Here is a 27,537-nt window from a genome sequence, read left to right on the forward strand (position 1 = left end):
GAGCCATAACAATCGCCATGACTCAAAGTCACCCTGCTATATATGGGTACAGCCATAGGACTGCAACCTGTTCTTCTGAATTTCATCCAGACTTAAGTCTTTTTGTAAAACACTTTGAGGTTTTTCACAATCAAGCAGTGTGTAAATTTTATGAAATAAATAAAAACAGCAGCCGCAAATACAACCATTAATGTTAAAATGTAAGGCAGCCCTGCTGGAACATGCCCCAAAGGTCAATTCAATCCTGCTTTCAACTTCCCACAATGCATACCCAGATTCTTCTGGAAGCCCAGAAGTGGAGCTTGAAGGCAGTTCTGATATTCCTCAGTGGTATACTACTGCCATCTGGAGATTCCACACAGCCATTGTGACTGCCATTGGTAGACCTCTCCTCCATACATTTGGCCAAATTCCCTTTTAAATCTATCTAAACAAAGGGCCATCTCCACAACTTGCGGCAGTGAATTCACTAAAACAATGATGCACTGTGAGAAGTTGTCTTCTCTCCTCGCTCCTGTGCCTCCCCACCAAAAACAATCCCGACTCTGTCAAAAAACCAGCCCTCATTTGAAAGTTATATCCAGTCAGCACAGCTAGATATTTTGGAACACTGTGTTTATGGTACAGTCATACCTCGGTTTAAGTACGCTTCGGTTTGAGTACTTTCAGTTTAAGTACTCCACAGACCCGTCTGGAACGGATTAATCCACTTTCCATTACTTTCAATGGGAAAGTTCGCTTCATGTTAAGTACGGACTTCCGGAACCAATTGTGTACTTAAACCGAGGTACCACTGTATTGTACACCGTGTCTGCATTTCAGTGTCGTGAAGCCACATAAGATTGTTTGGCTATTACTGTATATTCCATAGGCCATAGGCCTTAAGACTCATTATTGGTAATAAATAAATAAAAATCATATCCATGTTGTAGAAATACATGGTGTTTATTTACTAGCTTGACTTCCATTTATTCTTTTGCATCTTCTGATTCTATGGTCAATCCATTTCATTAGCGGAGCACAAGGAATTATATGTGAGAAACTTCTCTTTGTCCACTACCTCCACACCATGCATAAAGTTATAGACCAATAATAATAATAATAATAATAATAATAATAATAATAATAATAATAATTTAAACCCCACCCATCTTGGCTGGGTTTCCCCAGTCACTCTGGGCAGCTCCCAACAGAATATTAAAAACACGGTATCTCCCCCCCCCGCCCCCGAACTCAGTTATCTTTTGACTAAATGAAAAAGCTCCAAAGAGCAAGAGTGTGGCTAAGTACCTAAAAGCACAGGTCCATGACTCCAATTCCCATTAAAAAATTGCATGTGCTACTTTATATCTGTAGGTGTCTATATTAAGAAATTAAGATGGTAAACAGAGGGGTCTCACCAGCACTGCAGTTCATACCATAGTGCACTCAGTTATCCAATCTGCAAAGTTTAAAAAAAAATTAAGGAGAAGGAGTAGGAGACTCAGGGCTCAGATCTCCTGAGTCACCCCCTAACAATGCTCCTGTGCCAAACATTTTAAGCCCTTTTCTAGCATTCAGAAAGAACATGTGAGGGATCAAAGTGGGGCAAACATGCAAGCCTTCCCCACCGTCCAATACATGGATTCGTAGACCTATGGGTCAGGGCAATACAATTTGGGTACATAGGCATCCCCCCACTTGCGCACAACCACATATACGTGTGACACTGGAGCTACCACTGGTGGTGGGCCAATTCCTATCCCAAGACTTGGGCACCTTTGCCAAGAGAGTTTATTAAAAGCTTTTTGAAAGTCCAAGTATATACAATCTAGATACGTCATTTGCCATTTTACTGTTCAGACTGCACAGATATCCTTCATGCGGGATGGACAGGAAATTCAGCATTGATGGGAATTTCCCAGTAAAAGCCCAGGTCTTCACTTTCTTTGAACCACACTCATCAGGACCTTCACACATCAAGAGTTATGGATACTACATTCAATAATTATGGCAAAACACATGGGCATTACACACATAGCATGCATACAAAAACATAACCACGGTCTGGGAGGAAGAGGACTTTTCTGTTTATCTGACTTTCAAAAGCCATCAACAGGCAGCAGAATTACTGCTCATCTCATTGAACTGAGAAAAGCTAACAATCTGATAAGGTTTATTTTGCTGAGACTGCATTGCTTTAATGCGCTTTCTTCAAAGTTGTGAGGTGTACAAAAGGTAGAGATAAAAGACAGCTGCTGAATTTTAAACTTTCAACAATACTTGTCCTGCTTCCCCCCCCCCAAAAAAACCACAATTGTTTTGCTCAATCAATAAGCCCGCCCCCCCTTACAAATGCTTTCCTAGAGTGAAGACAGCACTACAGTCAAACTAAAGTGCTACAGGTGTGATGAGACTGAACATCTACCTACTTGAAGGCTGCACTTCCAGGATACTACCTGTGCTTGTTTCCAAATGGAGGAAGCATTTTCAGTGAAACCAACAAGCCGTAGAAAGTTTTTATTGCAGGTTACTGGAAATGTTCTGATAGACAAGGAGAGTAGTAAGTTATATCATTGCTTTTAATAGCCAAGCAAATATTACTGTTTTACTGCTTGTCTGCAAGTGGGTTCACCCTTCAGGGTAATAAAAATCCCTATAAAAGAAACACAGACAACCTGTCCTCATCTGTGATGTTATTTATGATGTACACTCAATTGGAAGCAGCCTTTAATGTCCCTGCTTTCTAAATAAACATATAGTCAACACTTGCTAACATCCAGTATATATCACAAAAAGTAGATACCTCTTTCCTGAATTGCTGGGATGAGTTATAGACTACTCCAACAAGTTCTGGTTCAGTAGTCCAATTCTCTCTCCTAATAAGCGGTGTGCTATATCAGGCACTCAAAATCTCCATGGTACTTTTTACTGGACAACACCTACAACAGAGTTGCCATACTTCCAGTTTCTGCCCAACATGTCCCCTTTCTCAGCATAAATATTCCTGTCCGTAGATTTTTTAAAGTAGGCAAAATGTCTGTGTTTTTTTGTTTACGTGTGGCAACACAGTCTTGCACCCATAGCTTAGTCGTAGAGTACATGCTTCACATGCAGAAAGACCCAGGTTCAATTTCTGGTAGGGGCAAACCCTCTCTGAAACTTGGAAGAATTGCTGATGGACAGTAGAGACAATGGTGAACTAGATTTGTGTGTGCGGGTGTGTGTCATACAGTGATAAGCTATGTAACCTCCCCCCCCCCTCCTAAAATGCAGTTTTCAGCTCAGATTATTTTGACACGTTGGGATCACCCAGGAAGGCTGAAGAATGAGAAAGTGTATGTTTACATTTTGTGTATATGTATACTTTTTGTATACATTTTTAAGATGGGAATGTGAACTTCTAAAGCCTACATATAGTACGGGTATTTACAATGAGAGTTGTCGTAGTGAAGTGGGCAAACATGTTCTCTTTTTCGCTCTTCAAAATATGGCAACCCTAACCTACAATACATTCTAGCTGCAATGCTAGAATGCAGATGAAGCTAAACTCCCATCTGCCCTGGTCAGCTTTGTCAATGGCCAGGGATGATAGAAGTCATGGTCCTACAATATCTGGAGGGCACCACGTTGGTTATTCCTGGGATAATACATCACTTTCCCCAGGTATTTCTTCTTTCTCCCCTCCAGAGTATTTCTAGATGCCGCACCCTAAAACTCTCCCAGGGGAAATCAACGAGAGCTGTCAACATCTATGGGAGTGAAGGTGGTAAGACACCGAAGGGCCCTGGAGAAAAGGCCCTTTCTGTATGTGTAACTGCCAATCCTGTACATTAAAAACTGGCACATCAGGGAAAAGCTTTCTCCCCACCATGCTAGTTTTCACACTCTAAAGTCATGTGAAACCCCCACTTGCAGTTTGAAGTGGTACAAGCCAGGAACAGGTTTACCATCTCATGTCATTTATATAAACTAGGCCCAAGAGCTACACTGGTGTGCCATTTATACACGCAGTACTATTGACTTCATAGGGCTGCTGTGAGAAGAGAAAATCTGCAAAGCCCTTCAAACAATGCCGTATGCTAATTTTGTGTTTTGCATATTGAAAATTAATGCTAAATTGTGTTAGTGAGTTGCCCAAGGCCATGCAGTGAATCACTTGTTCAGCAGAGATTAGAATTGGCACTTCTCGGTTTTTTAATTATGTCAGATTTCTGTATTCCACCTTTCCATCAAAAACAATCACATGTCTAAGGCCAGCACTGAATCCACTATAAACATTGGTTATTCCACCAATTATGCCTACCCTGAATTCACTTGGTGTAAAAACCTTGTAGAAGAACCTGCAAAGGTAACCCAATTTTGATACTTTCCAGTTTCCCTCAATGTGCCTTTAGTGGAATTAAATGAAATATCTTGCATTTTCCAGATGTTAATTACCCCCGCGCCCCCCTTAAGTACCAGTATTTTTCAAGCCCTTATACTCTTCCTTTAACATAGCATTTTTCATCAATTTGATCTTAATGTGAACCGAATTGGTATGACAGCAACCCGTTAAAAAGAGCATGAAACTATGCTCTTCCTTTTAGGTTTTAATCAGGGCAGAGCACAAAAGGAGCACTGTTTTAGCCACTGGGGGTCCTGCTCAAAAGGGTGATGTTTTACAAAATAGTCTCAGTCTACCTTATCAGACTTCTACCAGATATGGAGTCTACAAATGTTATTTGATTCTTTGCTATATCATTTTCTATGCCTTTTGCTGAATGGCTGATTAAATCTACTCCAAGTCCAACACATGAAGGATATTAGATTATTAAAAGTACACTTTCCATCATTTGTAAAGGTTAGACCCAAATTGATTCTAAAGTGACAATGAATAAAGATGACATAGTATTAAATATGCCAATGAAAAGCAGGTTCCAGCAGGAGCTCAGTAATTCTATGAATCTAATTTACCACATATTGCCAGTCTAGCACTTTAAAAAAATATCAAAGAGACAAATGAGAATTTTTATGGATTCCGCCTACAAGGCAGGAGGAAGTCCTTTCAAGCTAGTCAGCTAAACCATAGTTCAAGATGCTGGGTGCGAAGAGTGCTTCCTTTTTATGAGAAACAAATGCCTCAGTTTTGAATCTATGTAGTGCCAACACGTGTGGCATTTTGCAGAACAACATGAGCAAAAAACACAGGTCTGTACCAAGAAATTCATGATCAGGGCTGTTATACATGCTACAATTCTGCAGGAGGAAAAATATGCAATGTGTTCATAACTCAGCTCCTTGAAAACATCACCTTTCATTACACACGCAAGACAGTTCCTAACCTTTACAGTTGTAACAAATATGGTTGAACATATATGGGTGGGCATTGCCAGCTGAAATCTCAGGGGGGCAGCCAAACAATCAGGGGAGAGGCTAAAGTAGTCTTCAGTGCTCCATGTTCTTCTCTACTACAAAATTGTACATGTTTATGCAAATAATAATATCAAATAAATCCCGCAAAGTAAGAAATTAGGAAAATACACTTGATTTTCATGATTTATATTGACTGTGCTATTCTGCCTTTCTTGGTACAATATTTGGATTATCTGGGTGCCTATTTTCCCCCCTTTTAGTGCAGAGTACAGGGAGCCATTATTGTACTATCTTGTTTGAATGACATTGGAAGTATTGTTCTTTTGGATTAGATAGTTTTCCTTACCTACCTTCCTGAAATCTTCGGCTACCCTAAGACCTCAAGAAGAGCTCTGCTAGATCAGACCAAAGGCCCCATCAGCATTCTTCTCTCATAGGGCAGCATCCACTGAAAGGGATGACATTCAACTAAATAACTGAACAGGTGCAACAAGTTTTGCTTGCCCAGTGTGAATTTCTTCTCCTCTCCTCTCCCTGTGCACAACCCACATCACCCCCAAATCTGCGCCAGTGGGTTGGGAGAAGCCCCAGAACAAATTAAGAGAGCACGCAGGAGGGGAATAGAGTTATTTTGTGCAAGGGGGAATCTCTGTGTGATCATACTTTATACAGTGATTATACTTTAATCCAATTATGATTAATCTAATAGGCTGGAAGTCAGATTAATTGCTGCAGTGGTTTCCACTGGCCTTAAACATGGCAGAATTCCAAACTATTTGTCAGTCCCTGTCCCCTCTAATTTCAGTAAAATGCTCTTAGGAGGAAGTGCTCAAAAATATGCTCCAGACAAGAAGCTGCTTTATGGATTTCCAAAAGGCCCTTATGCAGAGATCCACAAAAGAATATTCATTCTTAGCAATAATGTACTCTGCAGGGCAGCAAATGCTCTGTAAAAGTCACTCCATTTGAGCTGGCTTGTCCACAATTGCCCACTGAAGAATACATCTACGTACCAAATCATGTATAGCAATTCTAGCCAATTCTATTGAGTCAAGGGGGCAAGAGAATATTAAATTTGTGAAATTGCCTACATTCTACTTAACATTTAAAATATAGAAATGCATTTTGCAAAGTCTATTGTTTGCTGCAATTATCCTAGATCTTGAAAAGAATGCATTAGCTTCATGATAAGCTTTGTAGTAATAATGAGTGATAATGTAGAAGCTGCAAATGTGTTTAAGAGCACTCATTTGCTTTCTGTAGCAGACTACAATTAACAAGCTGGAGCAATCTGCTTTAAATCTAAAATAAGAAGACAAAAACTTGACTGATCCATGTTTCGGCAGTTCTTTACGGGGATGTGCTGGCCTCCTCGTATTTTTGTATTAATAACCTTGTGCTGTGTCCAACATTTAAAAAGGTATATACAGTATATAGCAGGCATCCCCAAACCTCAGCCCTCCAGATGTTTTGGACTACAATTCCCATCTTCCCTGACCACTGGTCCTCTTAGCTAGGGATCATGGGAGTTGTAGGCCAAAATATCTGGAGGGCCGCAGTTTGGGGATGCCTGGTATATAGCATGGCTAACAAAAATAATTACTCAAGAAGAATGAAGAATCTCAACGGGAGTTTTAAATATTTTTTTTCAAACTTCTGCATATTCTCTCCCTGCAACACAAATATGAAAATGCAACTGCCTAATTAAGCATTATAAATGCTGAACTGTGACGTGCTTTATTGTTCTAAAAGGTGTCTTGTTGGATTGTGCTTTAGTTGTGTTGTTGAATTTTATTTTGGGCATGCCATTTGAATGCCGCCTTGGGATCTAAAAAGATGAAGGCCAGTTTGAAAATAATCTAAATGAATAATAATTCTACAGTATCCTGTGCACTGAGCAGCATCCTGTACAAGGTGACGGGGCCCGGGGCTCTTGCACTGATGTATCACAAGCAGCACAGATGTTTCACACATGCAAATGCAAAGGCCAATGCAGCTGTGCTTTGTAAGGCCTTACACAACGGAGAAGTAGCGGACGAGGGCAACACACCACAGGATCAGGATAGGAAGAGAGTGGCAAGGCTATCAACAGAACACACTACTGGGTGATGCAACTGACTCCAACATCACAAGTATTGAGGTTTGAAGGGCCAAACCCTTAGCAAGCTACAGGACCCAGACTATGAAAGGGTGATAGTATTGTTTACCCCTTTGCAGGCACTCACAAGACTGAGATGTAGGTCTGCATGCCAAGGAGGAGGCTGAAGTTATTTTAAACATCTATGCAAAACTCAGTTTCAGCTACCAGTATCCTCTTCATCAGATGCCATTGAGCAAATGAAACTATTCACTAATACATGTGGCTAAGAAGGGCTAATGTTCCATCTAGCCAGCACAGGGATTGCATAGTTCCTCCGCCAAGAGTTTAAACCAGGCATCCCCAAACTTCGGCCCTCCAGATGTTTTGGACTACAATTCCCATCTTCCCCGACCACTGGTCCTCTTAGCTAGGGATCATGGGAGCTGTAGGCCAAAACATCCGGAGGGCCGCAGTTTGGGGATGCCTGGTTTAAACTGTGTACAAACCATAAAATTATGAATCCAGGAATATTTTTTTTATACAAATAAATAAGCACTGGGGAGATGAAGAAGGCACAGATTAAATGCAGGTATGTAGTGCACAACTGGCCAATTTGTATAACCATGTGCTTTTCAGTTTGCGATCTTCCTTTCCAACTGTTTTGTACTAATGAAGGCAGCTACTTTGCTTAATTATTACAAAACAATTTAGAGTGAAATGGGCATTAGCAAAACTAAACATGTGGCAGGTAGCAAAGGAAAGTAAGTTACCGGTACATGAAGATGGCCTTTTCAAAGTGTCTGCATTCCTTCTTACATCTCCTTACTTGACCTGTGTTTACTGTCACTATACATGATGCTTTGGGACAGGGCCGGGGGGGGGGGAACCCTCCAGAAGTTGTTGGACTCCATCTCTCCATCAGCCCTAGCCAGTAGGATCAGTGTTCAGACAGTACAGAAACTGTAGTCCTGCAACATCTGAATGGCACCACCTTAGCCACCCTGGATTAGGAGATGTATGGGTTCATACCATTACAGATCTTATTTCCTTCCAAAATTTTATAATCCATTTATCAATATAAAGACTCTAATTAAAAGTCATTTCCTTAGCACTGTTTGGTATACATAGCACTTGATAGTTCTTTTGCTCGCTTGCTTCAATATTTATTAAGTGCCTTGGTTGGAGGTTTCATAATGAATACACGGTTCTTGCCCAGAGGGATTAAATCTTAGCACAGACACATTTCCTAATCCAAGCCTCTTAAATGTGTCCCTCTCTTCTTCCCCAAGGTGCTGAGCCTGACATTTTTCTCCAGTGGTGAAGAGGGAATACACGCTTCGCTTTTTAGGCTGCATATATGCGCTGGTCTCACAGCAAACATTAAACCCAAATAGCTTGAATGAAGCTGAAAATAGATTCATCTGGGATTTTCTTTGAAAGAAAGACACTCACCCTGGCATGACAGTGGGAGGGATGACAAGCATCAGCTTCAGCCGCGCCTGATGCAAAGCTTCCGAGAGGTGAGTGAGCAAGTGAATCAGACCCCTGTAACAAAAACATGGCGTTAGGTCTACAAGTAAGAAAACTAAATTGTGGAACAACAACCTCTTCTTGTTTAAAAATGTTATCAGCATAAACATCTATGCTTGAGTCAGGAAATACTCTTCCTTCCTTAAACATTGAAGATACACTCTAATAGGACTTGGCCCTGAACAATCCATTCTCCCTTTAAATAGGATGTAACAGGAGGTGACAAAAGAGATACTTTTTATTCAGTCTTCATTTTAGGACAGGGATGGGGAAGTTGGTTCCCTCCAGATGTTGAGTTTGGAGTACAGCAACATCTAAAAGGACCAGGTTTCCCCATCCTGGTTTATGTGATCAAGGAATAATATGCTGTATTTTATTGATTGTATCTGAATACTCCCCTGGGAACATTTGGGTTGAAGGAAGATCAAAGGATGATTGTGATAATTATAATGGTAATGGTAACAGCAGCAGCAGCAAGTGACCCCCATTGTACTCTCTCTTCTTCAGGTATGCAAACTCAACATGTGGTCACAATGGCCAGTCTGCAGGTCAGCATCTTCATCATGAGGTCACAATGGTCAGCCTGCCTTCATCAGGCATAAAGACACACTGATCAGTCAGTGTCTCTTCCTGGAGGAAGCAGCAGCAATTTGTGGGCACTGCAATCTGTTGCTGTCTCTCACTCCCATATAGAGGCTGGCAGAAGCAGGATCAAGGTCAGTATATGCATGAGCCTGCGGGCACAGACTCTTCCTAAGGTGGGCAGAAGCAGCATGGGGGCACAATGGCCACCTGGTTCTTATTTAAATGGGCAGTAGTGTGAATGCCGGCTCCCTCGGCCAATAACGCGAGATGAGCACCGCAACCCCAAAGTCGGTCACGACTGGACCTAATGGGTCAGGGGTCCCTTTACCTTTTAGTGTGAGTAGAAGAGGAGTAAGGAGCCTGTGGCCCTCTGGATGTTGTTGGACTGCAGCACCTGTCATCCCTGACCATTGGCCATGCTGCCTGGAGGGCCACAGGTTTCCCCCATCAGTGTTTGAGGATTAAGGTACACATGTTCTCTTAATTCCCAGCTCTTTTCTTACTATTTGGGCCTTTCCTTCTTCCCCATCTTCCTCGGTAACCTAGTGATTCCATGCCTTATCACATGTCTGGCTGTGATCGGCGATGCTTGGAAGGCACTCACAGAAAAGGGAAATCTCTGCTTGGACTTCCCTCTTCCTGACGTTGTGTGACTCTCCCTTGCAGCAATGAGGAAAAGGAGGGAGTGACAGTGCTAGGCTCCCTTTCCCTTGGCCCCAATTAGCCCAGATATGACATGTTTGCAGTCCCACAACCAGCAACAGTCATTTAGTACATTGATGTCAGAAGCCTTTTAAGTAGTTGAAGGTGTTCCATTAAAGGTGGTTAACAGCCCACACTCTGCCAGTAAAGCCAGGAGGCAACCGGTTGAGAAGAAATAATTCTCCTACATTTTTTCTGTCGTGTTGCAAATGCATCTACACTTGCAGTACCCTCACTGTAATGTTCTATTCTCAAATATCTAAAAGCATTAAGTAAATAATATGCAGAAAGGGTGGGCGAGAAGATGAGATCATCCTCCACAGAGGGGAATAAAAGAATATTCAGCTATCTCTGCTTGTACTGGGTAGTACCCTTCAGATTTTTGCCATTACCTCTGCTGAAAATAGCAGGTGGTGCTCAGCCAAGTTTTATTGAGAGTAGACACACTGAAATTAATGAACATGACGAAGTTAGGTCCATTAATTGCAATAGGTCTATTCAAAGTAATCCTTACGGTACTTTAACACCATCCAGTGAATCAATGGATTTAGCTCAGGAGTCGGCAACATTTTTCAGCCGTGGGCCGCATCATTTCCACTGACGTTGGTCCGTGGGCCGGGACAGGCGCAGAAGCAATTTCCGGTGCTGTGCGGCCCATTTTCGGAGCGCCGGAAATCGCTTCTGCACATGCCCTGACATGTGCATAAGCGATTTCAGGCGTCTGGGTATGGACAGCCTGGCACCAGAAATCGCTTCTGTGCATGCCCTGACATGCGCAGAAGCGATTTCTGGTGTCTGGGCATACCCAGACGCTGTTTTTGGCACCACTCGGTGAGTCTCCGTGCTGCGCCGGGTTAGCGCGGCGGGGCGTGGGGACTTGCCGAGCGGGCGGCTTGGTGACCGGGCGACTCGTGGGCCGGATAAACGGCTTCTGTGGGCCGCATATGGCCCATGGGCCGGAGGTTGCCAATGCCTGATTTAGCTTAATCAGCCAACACTGCATGTTCATTCCAAGAGCAATCTATGGAGATATGTGGCCAACCTCTTCACCAAGATAGCTCAGTCAGTAGAGCAGGAGGCTTTTAATCTCGGGGTTGTGAGTTTGAGTTCCATGTCAGGCAAAATATTCCTGCATCGCAGGACGTTGGCCTAGATAACCCTCGGGGGTCCCTTCCAACTCTACCATTCTATGATTCTATGAATGGTGGGGAGATGCTGATTGATTAGGGGTTATTCATGGGCTGTGTAGATGAGATATACCCACTGGCACACACAAAATAAAAATAAAATGTAGCATCTGCAATCTGGATTTTGCTGCTGGTGTTTCAAGCACTGTTTTCAGGGCACCACAAAACAACAACACCTCACTACTAATGTGGGTTCAAAGAGATTTTACACACAGAGAGACAATATTCATCAACTTGACATTGTTTTTTATACTAAACTTGGTATTGAGCAGTTTACCCGATTTATGGCAAAGGTGGGAGAAGGATGGCAGCTTCTCTTGTAAGAAAAATCGCCCAGAAGATTTAAGTACTGGCAGCCTAACTTGTCAAGCCATCTCTCTGGCCTAAGAGCACTTCTTGCCAATTCAAGGGATTAGTGGTTAATGCTCAGACTTCAGTTACGTGTACTCCCATTTGTCACCCTAAATAGATTATGTAAATCAAGCATTGCATGCACTCCGCCATCCCCAAACGGCCCTAGCTGAGTGCCCATTTAAAAACATCCAATAAATTATATGTCTGCTCGTCTCAACAGAAGACTTGAGCGTTTTAAAACCATATTTTCCCATATTATCACTGTCAACTCGGGAGGGACGGAGGGAAATGCACATGCTGCATTGCATTTTTTAAAAGTATAATGAGGCTGGAGCAAACTGTCGTCATGGCAAAACATAGTTAAATATTCATTTTGTGCTTTGCTATTGTCAAATTGAACTTTCAGATATTCCTCTGAAGCACATGGCACTTTGAGAATCTACCCAGGCCCAATTAAAAGGTGGGCTATGTATTTTAAACTTTCTGACCTCGGTTCTCTCCTGAATATACAATGCTGCTCACCCTCCTCCCCACTACACTCTTGTTCAGACATTTCGGGTATCACAAAACAGCTTTGTCCTTCTTGAAGCTGCAAATGATGCTGACCTCAGCAGAACATTTATTGCAGCTCACAGTATTTGTTGCATTCCTTTTAGAGTCTCAATTTAACTGTAGCTAATGCTCAAGTTTGATGGTTGCTGCCCCCCCCCCCAAATCAAGGATTTCCCAGAAGAATTTAAAAATGAAATGAAAAGACCCAATATAATAAAGCTGTGTTTGTGGACAGCTGACAAAAAAATAAACTTTTTTTTAAAAGCAATCTCAGTTCAAGAATGAGTTATTGCTGTTTGTCCTTTCACTGCTCTAGGTAATACCAAGGAAGGAAGGGACTTACAGTAAGCCATTGATTAATAGGTTAAATTTCCAAGGTTCAGACTGAAGTACTGATGTGTCTACAGAAGTTTTGTTCTTTTCTTCCCACAGTTAATAAGATACCTGAAGGTCAAATGCAGATGTTCCTGCAGCATATAGTGAAGGCAGCACTTTTCAAATAAACTATGTGATTGTGGCACCATCTACTGTTGACTATCAGCCTGAACAAATTTAAATGTGTGACCTTGTTTGCACAGAATCAAAATCATGCCTGTTACAAATACCAATCTAAGGCATTCTCAATGCACTGAATTTTAAAAAGCAAGTCATTGGGTGGCAGTCAACAAAGTTTTACTCAAGAGCATACCCATTGACATTACTGAACAGAATAATAATAATGTATTACTTGTACCCCATCCATCTGACTGAGTTGGCCCTGCTACTCTGGGCAACTTCCAACAGAATACAGTGGTACCTCAGTTTACAAACACAATTGGTTCCAGAAGTCTGTACTTACCCTGAAGCGTACTTAACCTGAAGCTAACTTTCCCATTGAAAGTAATGGTAAGTGGATTAATCCGTTCCAGACGGGTCTGCGGAGTACTTAAACTGAAAATACTCAAACCGAAGCGTACTTAAACCGAGGTATGACTGTACAGTGGTACCTCTGGTTAAGAACTTAATTCGTTCTGGAGGTCTGTTCTTAACCTGAAATTGTTCTTAACCTGAAGCACCACTTTAGCTAATTGGGCCCCCTGCTGCCGCCGCGTCGCCGGAGCACAACTTCTGTTCTCATCCTGAAGCAAAGTTCTTAACCTGAGGTGCTATTTCTGGGTTACCGGAGTTTGTAACCTGAAGCATTTGTAACCTGAAGTGTTTGTAACCTGAGGTACCACTGTATAAAGAACACATGATACATCAGACATCGCTTTGACAACTGACAAGAGGGCATTCCACAGGGCAGGAGCCACTACCCAGAAGGCCCTCTCCCTGATTCCCTGTAACTTCACTTCTTGCAGTGAGGGAACCACCAGAAGGCCCTCAGTGTCCAGGCTGAACGATAGAGGTGGAGACACTCCTTCAGGTATACAAGGGTGCGAATGTTTAGGGCTTTAAGGGTCAACACCAACACTTTGAATTGTGCTTGAAAACATATTGGGAGCCATATTTTAGGACCAGTGTTATATGGTCCCAGCAGTCACTACAAGTCACCAGTCTGGCAGCCACATTCTGGATTAATTGCAGTTTCGGAGTCAGCTTCAAAGGAAGCCCTAGTACAAAGTCAGGTCTATGAATTTCAATAGGTCTACTCTGAATAAAACTTAGTTAACTATCATCCAATGTAATCATTTGCAACTAGCTGCTCACAAAAGGAAAATGGTAAGACTCAAGTAGTCAGCCTCTGACTACTACAACCTACTGTAAATACAGAAAAACAATGCACATCCATAGATTGGAAGAGATATGATTAACTTAGCTGTGACAAGAGCACACACCACAGTTAATCCTTGGGCTCACATATTTCCCTCTTCTTCATGAGCAGCCTTTAAGGTTCCTCCACTTGCACATGAAATAGAAGGGAATGCCTCATTGCCTGTATAATGTTATGTGATGGGTTAGCATCAAATCTGCCTGGGTTTCTATTCACTATAACAGCAAAATAAAACCTAGCTTAGTATAGTTGAGATTGTTTTCATCTCTGAATAGGTTCAAAAAGCAGGGAAACATATAGGCTTCCAGTTTTGCCACTTCTACTTTAATGTGCCGGGTGGGTTTCAAGAGTCTCACCTGCAGCTACTCCATAAGCTCCAGCTCAACATCTTGCCATAGACAAGCTGCTCAATTTCCAGGACAAAAGAAATGAATAATAATGTTGGCCAGTTCTAACATCCATACCCCTCCACTATACCAAATCACCAGGCAAGGTCAGATTTCTCAAGGCCCGGTCTTTGAAGCTTTCTTTACTGTCAGGGAGACTCCCTACAAGGAGACTCCCCCCTCCCCCCCCCCCGTCATCCTGACCAGCACTTCGCCCAGTGATAGCACAAGCAGCGAGTCAGGAGGAGGGAATGAGGAATGGAGTGGAATGGAGAGAGGGCTCAGTGACGTGTCTGAGCCTTAGCACCGCTCTGGGGAACAGAGCAGGCAGGAAGGGCTCAGCGATACGTCAAAGCCTTGGCACTGCTCTGGTCGAGGGACAGCGGATGAGGGCCTCAGCAAGACGCCAGAGCCCAGGCGCCACCCCAGCCAGCAAGAGGCGAGACCTTTCCTTCCGGCGCCTGAATTGAGGCGCGCGCCCACACGTGGGGCTTAGGGGAGGCGTTTCAGGGTGCCCAGGCTTTTGCGCTGGCCCAGAAGCAGAGGGAAGCCATTGCCAGGTTCTGAAAGTGACTAGGTGGTCATGTTTTCTGCTATCTCTGCACTGTAAATAGTATGCACAATAAAACTCTTAAAGACAGTGTGGACTGGAGCGTCTTTACTCGAGAGTAGCCGCAACAACCCCCTGACATTTACTAAGATGCAAGCTTACCTGCAGTTAGTTTACTTAAATGGCTTCTAACAGCAATCACTACAATTGTCCAGAATGGAAGCTTATTCCTGTATATTCAGATCTTTCACTTCTACACAAAGTTTGGAATCCTTATTCTTCTCTAGATCTATCCACTCTGTACATGATTATTAAATATTGATAATAAGATCAGCAAATCTTAGTTATAGTAGAAAATGATCCCTTCATAACTGTCAAGTTCTCCCTTTTTTTTAAAGGGAAATTCCCTTATGTTGAATAGGCTTCCTCGCGAGAAAAGGGAAAACTTGACAGCTATGGATCCCTTGAGTGTTTCAGGTACACATCTTTGTTTTCTGTTTTAGGTAGTCGGTAGTATTTGTGTGACTAAGAACTGGACTCCACTGCCTTTGGCTAATTTGAAAAAAAAAATGCTAGTGCTATTGTTCATGTGACTACTTATCCCAAATTTTAAAAAGAGAGAATAATCAGAGCCCAATTAACCTGGAGTTTTCTCCCTTTCAGACCACTTCAGCATGATTACTACCATCAGTATATAAATGTTGGGAACACAAACGAGATAGCATTAATCTACGATAAACCTTCCAATAGTTTCAGATCCCTCCCTTAACTTGCCATGGCTAAAGAAAAAAATATGATCCTCTAAAAAGATCAGTGAATAACAGAGTTATCACAATACTGCCACTGTGTGGATAATACTAAGAACAGCACATCATATTTCAAGTAGCAAAATCCAGTTTTGTTTGGGTAGGAAACAATAACATAATTTTCCTCTAAACGTAATTATGACATGAACTAGCATGCCCGGGGTTAGAAACAAATAATGTTTGTTGAGACTGTCATTCTTCACATCCAGCACTCCCCCAGAGTGCATGGAACCAGATGCATTGATCCGAGTTCAGAAACCCTGTGAATATAACTGCTCTGAACTCAATTGCAAGTAACTAAGATAGATTTCATGCATTTTGAGCCTCTCTCCTATTTTTGATGCACATGTATGAAATACAGAAATGCAGTTCTACACAAATTTGTATCGTGATTCCATGTTTTTAAAACAGATTGATAGCCATGTGGGAATGTGAATTTACAAACTCATTTCCTGCATTATTTGTGCCGCATCTGAACAAATGTGTTATCTTTTTTCTCTCCATAGAGTAGTTGTACACATTTGGGTATGGCTTTTTCATATTTCAAGCTTTGTTGAAGCATGGCAGGGAAGCCTTATCATTCATATATGCAGATTTCCTTCACCATCTCCCCTCTCTGCACTCCAATGAAACTGACATGATCACCAGGGAAAGGCTTGTCAGACTCCAGGCAGTAAAATGTGCTAATTCAGAGTCTTGTGTAAATACAAGCAGCTTGTCATTGCAGCTGGAGTCAAGAGGACAAGAGGGCTGAACTGCTCTCTGTAAGGCAGCGTTTCTCAACCGCTGTTCCGCGGCACAGTACTGTGCCGCCCGACGCTGGCTGGTGTGCTGCGACGCCTGGCGGCCGCCAATCTTTCACAAGGCATTCCTCCCTGCAGGGAAAGAAAACAGGAGCAGCTTACTCGCATGTAAGCGGCTGCCGCTTGCTTTCCGTGCAGGAAGAGGGGACACGCGGGGCTTTCCTCCCTGCAGGGAAAGAATGCAGCAGCCGCTTACTCGCATGTAAGCAGCTACGGCTTTCTTTCAGTCCAGGGAGAGGGGATGCACGGGGCTTTTCTCCCTCACGGAGCTTTCCTCCCTCCTCCCTTGCAGAGCTTTCCAGCTTTCCTCCCTCCTCCCTCCTCCGTGCAGGGAAATAAAGCGGCACCCGTTTACGCACGTGTAAGCAACTGCCGCTTTATTTCCCTGCAGCTTCTTTCTTTCTCTCCCCACCCCCACTCGCCTCGGTGCCTGGAACAATATAGTGCGAGTGGAGCCGGCTCTGGGCTGTGCTCCCTCCCCTTCTCCCTCTCTCCACCTCTCCTCCCCTCCCTCCGAATGAAATCTACCTTAGCATGCCTGCAAGTAAGTGCATTTAAACATCTGTGCATTTAAGCACTGTTGTCTCTCTTTTGGCTTCATTTACTGGTATTTAAAAAGCGGGGAGAGGAAGAGATACAGAATAAATTACAGTCATAATTATATAGTCAATATAGGGCGGCACAGAGTTAAATTTTTTAACTTTTTTAATGGTGGTGTGCCTCGTGATTTTTTTCATGGAACAAGTGTGCCGTGGCCCAAAAAAGCTTGAGAAACACTGCTGTAAGGATTCTGATGGTGCTGGCAAAGTCCCAGAAATCTGATGTGGCGGCAAATTTTGGGACAGTGGCTTGAATGTTTAAATTGCAAACTTCCACCTATACTCAACCTGTATCATTACAGGGAGCCACAGGAGCGGGGAGTGCTGTTGTGCTTGGCATAGCTGCCAAGTCTCCCGTTTTCCCCGGGAAATCCCCGTTTTCCCAGCTGTCACTTCTGAGCATGCTCCGCCCAGTTCCAAAATGGCGGCAGCGCTACTTCCGGTCTGCTATTTCCGGCCCGGTCCCTTATTTCTCTGACAGCAACTTGGCAGGTATGGTGCTTGGGTCATGCTTGCAGGTTTCCCATCTGGGTAGCCACTGTGAGAACAGGTTGCTGGACTAGACGGGCCATTGACATTATCCAGCAGGCTCTTCTTATGTTCTTCTATATATGCAAATGCTGCAAAATGCCACAAGTCTTCTGTGACCTCATCCAAAGGAAACCAACCACAGGTAACCGTTGGAAATCCTGAAACTTCTCACTTCTTGGCAAAATGGGGTGCTCTAGAGACTGATTTCAGTATTGCTTCCTAAGGGCTTGCTTGGGAAGTGACTCTACCAAACAAGAACTGCTTCCTGTTTAGCTTCTTAGCTAGCAAATAGGTCTCAGCACAAAAAGGGCACATGCCCCAAAGTCCTCTTTCTCTTATGGCTATTAGATGAAAGTAGAAATTTTTACTACTCACCTGACTTTCAATGGTGTCTGGTTGTGACACTGAAGTTTTACCTGTTATACTTTCTTTGCCTTTTTAATTTCTGGTTAATTTTGTTTGGAATGTTTGACCTGGTTTCAGGATTACATAGATTTGGAGTATTATTGCACACCACACTGGGGGTCCCGAATCAAATCATATTAACAACTTGAGCAACTTCCGCTCCCTGCCTCCAAAAACAGTACATTTTTCCCTTCAGTAGGGTAATAACGCGACCCCACGCTCAAAGAACTGGCATGATCTACCTACACTGATGATGCAGCTAATCTATCGCTCACCTTCCCTGAAAAAAGCTTTTGAAAACATTGTGATCTTGATAAAATCCCACTGTCAGGTCTAAGAGCCACATTAAGGCAAAGGGATTACACCTATGGTACTTAATGATTGTTTTTCCTCTGGCATCAGCAGACACCACCAACAATACTCATTTAAGCAAGGTGACAGGCCTTTTTGCAACCTGAAATTGTTGGACAAACAGCAATCAGGAGATCAATGCTAATCTTGACTATAAACACCTAGGATTTCTTTGTTGACGTCTCTACCATTAAGAACAAAGAATTGCTGGGGCCAGATCTGACAAGCAAAAAGGAGGGAAGAAACAAGGCAATGTGACAGTGGGAAAGAAGGCAGAAAGCCGATGCATTTATCATTTTGCTTAAAATAATTTCCCCATACCCTCTTGTTGATGCCTTCCCGTGTTACCTGATTTCACAGATAACCACAAAATTAGTGGTAACCAGTTTGCACATGAAAAGTGGGGGGTGACTGTCATTTCAGGGTCCTACAGGAGGCATTGCAGCATATCTCTTTCCCATGATGCTCTAATAGTTTGGGGATATTTAGGCTACATGGATAAAGAGTCCAAGAGACATCATCTTTCCAGGCAACCATTACTCTAACTCCTACAATCACAGCTGTGGATTCCTAAAATGTGCCCTAGATTTTCCTGGTGCAGCACACACTGAAATAGTCACCACACAACAGTAAACATCAGAAAAGACCCTTAGTGGTATCTACTCTGTCAAGTTTCTTGACCGTAATTTACTTACACAGTACTCCTAAGCATGTTTTCTTTTGAATGAATCCTATTAAATCGTCAGTGAAACTCGACATACAAAAAAAAAAAATAGCATCTTGAAAATCCTGGACTTACGTTTGCTTCTGATTTCCTAGCTGACTCCAAACTTCAGCCACAAAGCCATCAAAATTCTCATTCTAAAATAATGAAAACATTGGAGATTGTAAATTTACAATGGAACCTCGTGTTACGTACTCTCCTCCTTGCGAACACTGCGGGTTACGAGCTCCACTAACCCAGAAGTAGATGCTCCTTGTTGTGAACTTTGCTCTGGGATGCGAGTGGAAGTCGCATGGCAGAAGCGGGAGGCGCCATTAGCAAAAGCGTGCCTCATGTTACGAGCAGTTTCAGGTTACAAACGGACCTCCAGAATGAATTAAGTCAGGCATCCCCAAACTGTGGCCCTCCAGATGTTTTGGCCTACAACTCCCGTGATCCCTGGCTAACAGGACCAATGGTCAGGGATGATGGGACTTGTAGTCCAAAACATCTGGAGGGCCGAAATTTGGGGATGCCTGGATTAAGTTAATAACCAGAGATACCACTGTATTCTGAACAAATATCATTGTGGTTATTACTTTTGATGTTGAAAGTTTAAACATCTCATGAAAAGAATCCTGCCTTTGCCTCTTAATGCTTTGATCAGGTGTAGGTTATTCCTTTTCTGCTGCTGCTGTTTCGCCATTTAATTAGAATGCCTGTGCTTACTGGTTTTGTTTTAAGCTATGTTGCTATTTCATTAGTTTGCTTACCTGGACATCATCATGTAAAATGGCTGTTTATGCAGTTTTTATAAATAAGGCAATAGATTTTAAACACAACCATGCTGCCCACATATAAATTACAGTATCACATCAAACTGCTTTGAGGTCTTTTTTTACAATCATGGTGAATTAAATAATAAATAAAATATCAGTATGCACTGTGTCACCTAGGGATTTTTATGTAAACACAATTCACAGCCCCTGAGTTTAAACATGCTAGCATTTAGCCCTCCTTTTCACCCACATGCTATTGAGCACTAACAACACATTAAAAAAATTACTTCCACATTTAAGAATCAAGCTTCCTTTATTCACTCCTGTTTGTAATATATAAAACCTGTTTGTGACATCTAAGCCAGAATTAATTCACTAACCCTGATACGTCATCAATAATTTTAAAAAGCCACATTAAAAAGCCACTAGCTCTTTATTTTTCAGAGATAGGCTTAAGATACCTTGGCTATTTGGATCAGGTTGCTAGAAAGCTCTTCTATCTCATCTTCACTGACAAAGACACTCTCAAAGTCATGGTAAGTCCAGCCTTCAAACAAAAGTCGTGGAACTGAAAAAATACAGAAAGGGAGAAAGAGAGACTATTAATTTTCTACGCTATTAGGAAAACTGCTGTGGCATGCTCTCTTGAAATACGTATTCCACTCCTTCTCCACTACTAAAACTTGCTCCATCCTTATTAATGTACTTCAGGTGGAAATATGTGACCAGGATGGAGAAACTGTGATCCCACCAGCTGTTGTTGGACTCTATCAGCCCCCATCACCACAGCCAATGGTCAGGGGTGACATGAGTTGCAGTCCTAACAAAATCTAGATGACACAAGTCTTCCATCCCTGGTATGTGGCACCTGTATAGCAAATTACTCCCTTTCAGCATAAACATTTGGAGCTCGGTGTGGCTGCCCATATGCACCAAGACTTCAAATCATGTCCCCTTTTACCTCAAATTTTGGGGTACAGGTAAGGAGAAGCTAAGCAATTTTGTGGAGTAGGAACACGTTCTTCCATTAATCTTCCGTGGGAAACTGATTTCTGGGTCAGGATAAACATCAGAACCCAGCAAGTGTACGGTAAGTGGATAGGAAGCTACAGCTGATGCCAGTGAAGGCACAGGAATGGGGTGCTGAAAGGGCAGAGGAGGGCTAGCCAAGGATCCAATGCTGGTCCATCTTGTGGAAAGGAGTCTGATCCAGGCCCACCCGCTGCACCATCATGGAGCTTGTGAAACAAAAAAGAACACATTTGAGCATCCCACACGTAGGTGAAATCTACACACATATAAAAAATGCTGTGAAAATGCTTTTTTAATTTTTTTAATGCATTGAAATTGCCATAGCTCACTGTTGCCATCTAGTGTCACATTTCTATATTGTACTTTACAACACACTTAAAACATTTTATTTGCAGCTGCATAGCTGAGTCCACACACATCTCCCCTGCTCAGGGCTTTTACAGTGGTGATAAACCTGCTGCTTCATTCCACCCTGCTGCTCTTGAATGTGTGATATATGGGATTAGCCACATACAATTTTCCATTGTGCTAAAAAGAGAGAGGACAGAAAGCCTACTCCTTTGCTTTTTTATTTTTTTAAAAAAGCCTGGCAACTCTTTGATCTGCATTTCCTCTTATATACAACTAGGGTGGTCTGGGACCTATCAGTGAGAAAGCAGAGATTTTAGGAGGGTAGGAAATGGATGAGGGGTGTAATTTTTCCTTTCCCCATTCCTGAAATCCCTCTATCACCACCCTGGTGATCCCCAGGCTGCACTACAAGACTCTTGTTCCAGGCTGACTGAATGACTTCTGTTAACACTGGCAGCATTTTGTTGTGAATCCCCAGCGGCCGATTACAATTTCCCAACTACAAAGGCAGCAGGAAAATAGACCCAGGCATTATAAAGAATTTGGCTAAGGCAGATGAGTGCAGGAACCCAGAATAGTATGACACAATTAAAATTAATGCTTCCGAAGTTGCCCTCCAAGAATGGGTTCAATTTGTGCCAAACTCACATTTCAAAAATTACAAACATTAAGAGCCCTACTGGATCTGATGAAGGATCTATCTGGTTCAGCAGCTTGTCTTCCAGCTAAAGGCCCATGGAAAGACTGCAGGCAGAACACGAGGGCAATAGGGAGCCAGGACCCATTGGGGCTAAAAATAATAGAACTGTAGACTTGGAAGGGGCCTTGAGGGTCACCTAGCTCAACCCCCTGCAAAATATGGAAGCTTTTCTACAAAGTCACCTATTTTGATGTTTTTGGCATTCTTCTTCACTTCTTTCATCCAACCTGTTAATAGAAAACATGAAGACAAATATGAACCGGTCTAATCACAAAGTGCCACATTTTCAAACACAAATATGTCTTTTATAATTTTTCTACTGTGTGACTGTCAAAGAAATAATGGTTAAATGGATCATGGTATAAAAATCAATGGTCTCTACGCCGTCAAATATGTATTAACCATTAAGCAACCATGTGTTGCAAGCCCAGAGTAACACATATGCACATGTGCTCCACTCACCCTGGTCATTTCTGCATTTGGCCCATTCAGGAAGGTAAACATTAACACAGCTTTGGGATTATTCAAAGCAGAAAGCAGCATACCAAGGTTCCTCACTGCAAGGCATCAGCCTTCAAGCACTGGGTGCCACTGGGCCAACCTACAGCACCTGACAGATTGCTTACTGCCAAGTCACTACAGACAGTAATGATCTCACATGCAGCGTCATGCAAACTGACCACCAGCTGGAAATGGTCGGCTGTGATTGCATAAGCAAATAATGGCCGGATCTCCTTAATTTCAATAGATTGACTCATATAGACTCATATATATTCTCTGTTTTTAAACTGTATTAAGTCTCAATGTCAATTTGTAAAACTGTATTTTCCCCCACTGGGTATTATAGTTGGAAATTTTATGTTACAGTGGAAATTTGCAAATATCAACATTCACATATGAATGCCGAGAATCCCTGCCAAATTTTGTGAATACCCGAGAATTCAGAGATGCATTTGTGTCACTGTTCATTTTAGGGGCGACTGCTACAATGCAGCCAAACCAGAATCACACTCAGATGTGGGAGGTATCAGCACACTTGCAGGAGGACCCCAAGTCTGCAGAAGTGCAAACGCACTTTTAGAGAGAGGGGAACCAAACAGCCCAATAACCAAGTATACTCTGTGGACACGAACTGCTGACTGACTGGGTGAGTGAGGGGTAGGAAATGGAATGAAATGGAGTGGCTGGAAACTAGAACAGGAGCACTCCCTACTGCAATTGTCATAGAGCAGGCCTGTCAGGAACCACATAGTTTAAAGTTGGAGTTAATTCTTTATTAGCAAAAACACAGTTTCCACTGACTTGCATGAGTGTCATGCCTAATGAGCACAGCAGCTCATTCCTGGTGGGTTTTACTCCATGAAATCAGTTGCTGATAGTAAAGGTCCCTGCCTCCCCACAGCTGTCTGTCTCCTCCTCTCCAGGGCTTTTTCCAAGCAATGGGAGACTGCACTTGTGTGCAGTCAATCTCTCCTCCACCCTTTTCACACGTCTCTAGCTTCGGGGAAACAGGGGAGAGTGGAGCTTGTTGCAGCAGGAACAGGAGACACATGTCACTCTTCACCAGCCTGACTCATCTCTGCCTTTTCACCTCCCACTCGCCAGCTCTGGCTTCTGATCCTTTACTTCTCTCTGCTATAGCTCACCAAGCCGTTACCTCTTCCACTTCCTACATCTCTTCCCAGTCTTCTCCGTCTGACCACTCATTGTTGTCCCATCATCTCTCCCGGGGCTCTAGACCTTCTTCCCTTGGTGGTTCCCCAGCTGATTCCTCCCTCCATTCCTCTGCATCCATGACAGCAACATTTTGTTGCAGGTCATACTTGCTCCTTTTAACAGCAGTCTCAGGTGGTTGAGTTTCAACAGGAACAGAGCCAAAACAGAATCACCGAGACACAAGTGAGAGATATCAAGACGCTCAGGTGAAACCCACCACATGCAGAAATAACAAACATATTTTAATGGGGGGATCCCAAGCAGGGGTGTCTGACTGCAAATATTCTCAAAATTCATGGATGGTGAGACTTCACACAAGAATGTCAAAGTTACTACAATTTTCAGGCATTCAGCATGCTTGTATATGCACCTATCTTAGCTTTTTTTGTTTGCTACTACATGCATCCAATGAAATGGGGAATGGCCTGAAAAGACTCGCATCACAATAAAATGTTCAAGGTGCTGTAAAAGACTTTTTGCCTCTGAATGAATTCAGCATCAGAGTTATAATTGGGAGTTCCTAGCTCAAGCCAACATGCTGGATTATGACAGAGTTAAAGCATACTTTTGTGTTACAGAGAATGCATCCAGTTATTCTATCAAATTTTCTGCCATGGAAGGAAAACAAAATGCATGTTAACACTGGAAAGCCAAACAGCAAATGCACTAGACACAGATCATGGGCCATGGAATATCAAGCACAAAAGGAAACCTTGGTCAGCATCATGGAGCCCTGTCACCTGGAACCTCTCCTTGCCCCTTCTCTTCACCTGCAACCAGACTGGCGAGATAGTGGTAAATTTGCTTCCAAATATCTTAGCAATGTCATAGCCATGGCCGTTCCACTGGAAAAGGGAGGAGGAAAAGGTATTAGGGCAAAATCCATCACAAACCACATTATCCACCACCTAGAATTGTATTAAATGCAGGGAAGAGGTCAATGGTCCCAATTTCAGCTCAGAACCTCCATTTCCAGCAGCTAGCCCAATATATTTTCTGGTTTGAGGCAAAGGACAAGGTGACCTTGTTCCTCACCACCTAGGCCACTTTTATGTACTGGAGAGGCAGTTGTAGTTTACTTAAATGCCGACTGCTCCGAAAGTACTCTCCATTGCACCCAAGGGTAGTTTAGATGGTTCAATACATGTTTGGCACACACAGATCTGCTCTGCAACAGAGGGGGATAGCCAGGCGGCTTGGCAGAAAGGGCTAGGTGGGAAGGATGCCCCTGTGGCCCACAATCACCTGCCACCCGAGCCAACGACCCTACTCCGCCTAATGGCAGATCAAGCCCCAAATTTTATTCGAAAGAGAGAGCGGGAAAACCCACATATATACACACAAAGCCACAAACCATGCAACAGGTACCAGCATTCCTACAATTAGCTGCATCCCAACTTTTTCATTCTCTCAGTACTTACAGGTGTTATGTAGCCCAAAACATCTCCCCCAAAGTGTCGTTCTCGTGCTTTTTTGGCACAGTAGCTTTTGTGCTCCAGAATAATATCCTTCGTCTTTAAATCAGTAGAAACCAGGCCACGGTCTTGCACTCTTTTATCTGAATAGTGAGTCTGCCAACAAACCATTATCGTAGATTTAATTACAACTAAAGAAAACATCCATGTTCAGAAGCAGTCTACTCCTAAATACCACTGTAAATGTTTTATTGTGCCCCAGATATAATGGAAGCAGCCAGTCTTGTTTAATCATGCCTGTCTAATTCACATGCACAGTACGATGTGGAATGGGGTATGAAAAGGGGTGTGTAGATAAGAGAAATAAACTCAACCATCCCACCCACCTTTCCCCCCTGTCCAGCCCCATGTTAAAACTAGAGTCACACCCACCTCTCAATTTACACATGAGTCGGGGATAGTTCAGGGAGTTTGGCTCCAATTTATTTTTGCAATATTCAGTCACCTTATAGGCAAATGTTAACACCACTACGTCAGAGTACAAAATCCCCCAGTGTCCAATATGAATCTTTGCAAAAATTCCAAGCCATCAAGCAGCTTCTCCTACCTTTTCCTCCAGGGTTTTTGAGGCAGTTTTTTTAGTGTCTGTCTTCGACAACGTAGCATTAGCCACCTGAGAAGCCAGGGCAAACACAAGAAGGCTGATTGCGATCCATCTCATGACAGCTTGAGCTATTCCCGTCACCTCTAATTTCTTTAATGAGGAAGATAAAAAAATAAAAATAAAATGAGTTTGTGAGACGACAACCCTACTTGAGAATAATAAGAGTAGTTGTTGCCAAAAGAATGTTCTTCAGTGGCAGAGCACATGTATGCCAGGTTCTGTAAAATTAATAAGGATCTCAGTGAAAAGAGGAGGGGAGTGCCACAGAGACCCAATGCCAGGGGGATGGAGACCAGGGATGGGGAAACCTGTGACCCTCCAAGTGCTGTTGGCCCACTTTACCCCTGAGCCCCCTTTCTCTGCCATTTCCTCTCCCTATTATTCCCCTCCTTGTCAAATGCATTAAATTAGGTTGGGGGTCGCATATGGCCCTTGATGCACAGGCTCCCTTCTTCTGCTTTAGGGCAACTTTGTATATTCATAACCGAAATGCTAGCCGGCATTGGCTGCCAGTTCATTTCCAGGCTCAATATGGCTGGAGTATAAATAATGGGTGGAGTATAAATAATAATTTTTTAACTATTATTAATATAATAATTTAAGGTGCTCAATCTAGTGTTTGAAACCCTAAATGACTTAGGTCCCAAATACATGAAATAACACCTCCTTCCCATCATCCCTAGCTAACAGGACTAGTGGTCAGGGATGGTGGGAATTGTAGTCCCAAAACATCTGGAGGGCCGAGTTTGGGGATGCCTGCTACAGGCCCTCCCAAGGACCGCCTCTCCCTATACGAACTGATACAGACTCTGCAATCATCATCTGAGGCGGCTCTGCAATCATCTTAATGTGCCCTCCCGCCGCTGCCGCCGCCACCACCACGAGAGATCCAGAGGGTGCCAATACAAGAATGGGCCATTTCTATGGTGGCTTGCCGCTTGTGGGTTGCTCTCAAGGAGGCTTGCTTGGCACCTTTGTTACATATATTAAGGCACCAGGGGAAAAAACCATTCTTCTCCCAGGCCTTTGATTAATTAAACAATCTATGGCCTTTTAAACTGTTGGGGAGGGGTGATGAAGTTTTTGTTTGTTATTATGGTATTTTGTAGGGGAAGGATTATATTGTAAACCGCCCTGTGTTCTCTGGATGAAGAGTGGTTTAGAAATTTAATTGGTGAAGGGTAATAAATGTAATAATTATAAATAAAGTAACAACAACAGCTGATGGGGGGAAATTAACATTTGTCATTGTTGGGAAAGAATGTTTGCCTGCAACTCCTACACTACATGGGACACAACTGCAGTTCCTATAGTGGTGTCAAAACAACCCATCAGATTGTAATTTTCCTAAATGTACTGTACAAGGTGGCTCTAATGCACTCTTTAAGGTATATTATTAGTGGTGGTTGCAATGCCCACCCTGCTTCCAAAGTATTTACATTTTAATTTATCCAAAGCAAACTAGGTGAGGCTGGGGTAAATTTATAGAGGCCATTACTCTGGGAATGCCAGGGCTGTCCTTAATGTATCCAGCATTAGCCTAAGGAGAGAATTTATCTGCTCTTTAGCATATAATACAACTAATAAATAAAACAAGCTTGTTTTAGCTGCGAATTATCCTGCCATGCTTGCCTGCCAAATTCAATAGCCTTAAAGCTTCTTCTCAGAA

The 27,537-nt window shown here is 42.8% G+C and overlaps 1 protein-coding gene across 6 annotated transcripts in view; it reads right to left on the bottom strand.

Annotated features, from left to right (window-relative positions):
• Nucleotides 1–27,537, bottom strand: part of CHID1 (chitinase domain containing 1) — a 96,884-nt gene that overhangs the window by 65,275 nt on the left and 4,072 nt on the right. For all 6 annotated transcript variants that reach the window (XM_035121831.3, XM_035121844.3, XM_088666001.1 and 3 more), the window contains 7 exons: nucleotides 25,812–25,958; nucleotides 25,211–25,360; nucleotides 24,502–24,634; nucleotides 22,256–22,300; nucleotides 20,452–20,558; nucleotides 19,308–19,369; nucleotides 8,867–8,959 (listed from right to left, as the gene is read on the bottom strand). In XM_035121831.3, coding sequence (XP_034977722.2) covers nucleotides 8,867–8,959; nucleotides 19,308–19,369; nucleotides 20,452–20,558; nucleotides 22,256–22,300; nucleotides 24,502–24,634; nucleotides 25,211–25,360; nucleotides 25,812–25,958 — 737 coding nt within the window. The remainder of the gene's footprint in view (nucleotides 1–8,866; nucleotides 8,960–19,307; nucleotides 19,370–20,451; nucleotides 20,559–22,255; nucleotides 22,301–24,501; nucleotides 24,635–25,210; nucleotides 25,361–25,811; nucleotides 25,959–27,537) is intronic.

The sequence above is a fragment of the Zootoca vivipara genome, chromosome 1, assembly GCF_965207765.1.
Source record: "Zootoca vivipara chromosome 1, rZooViv2.hap1.1, whole genome shotgun sequence".
In the NCBI taxonomy this organism is placed as follows: Eukaryota; Metazoa; Chordata; class Lepidosauria; order Squamata; family Lacertidae; genus Zootoca; species Zootoca vivipara.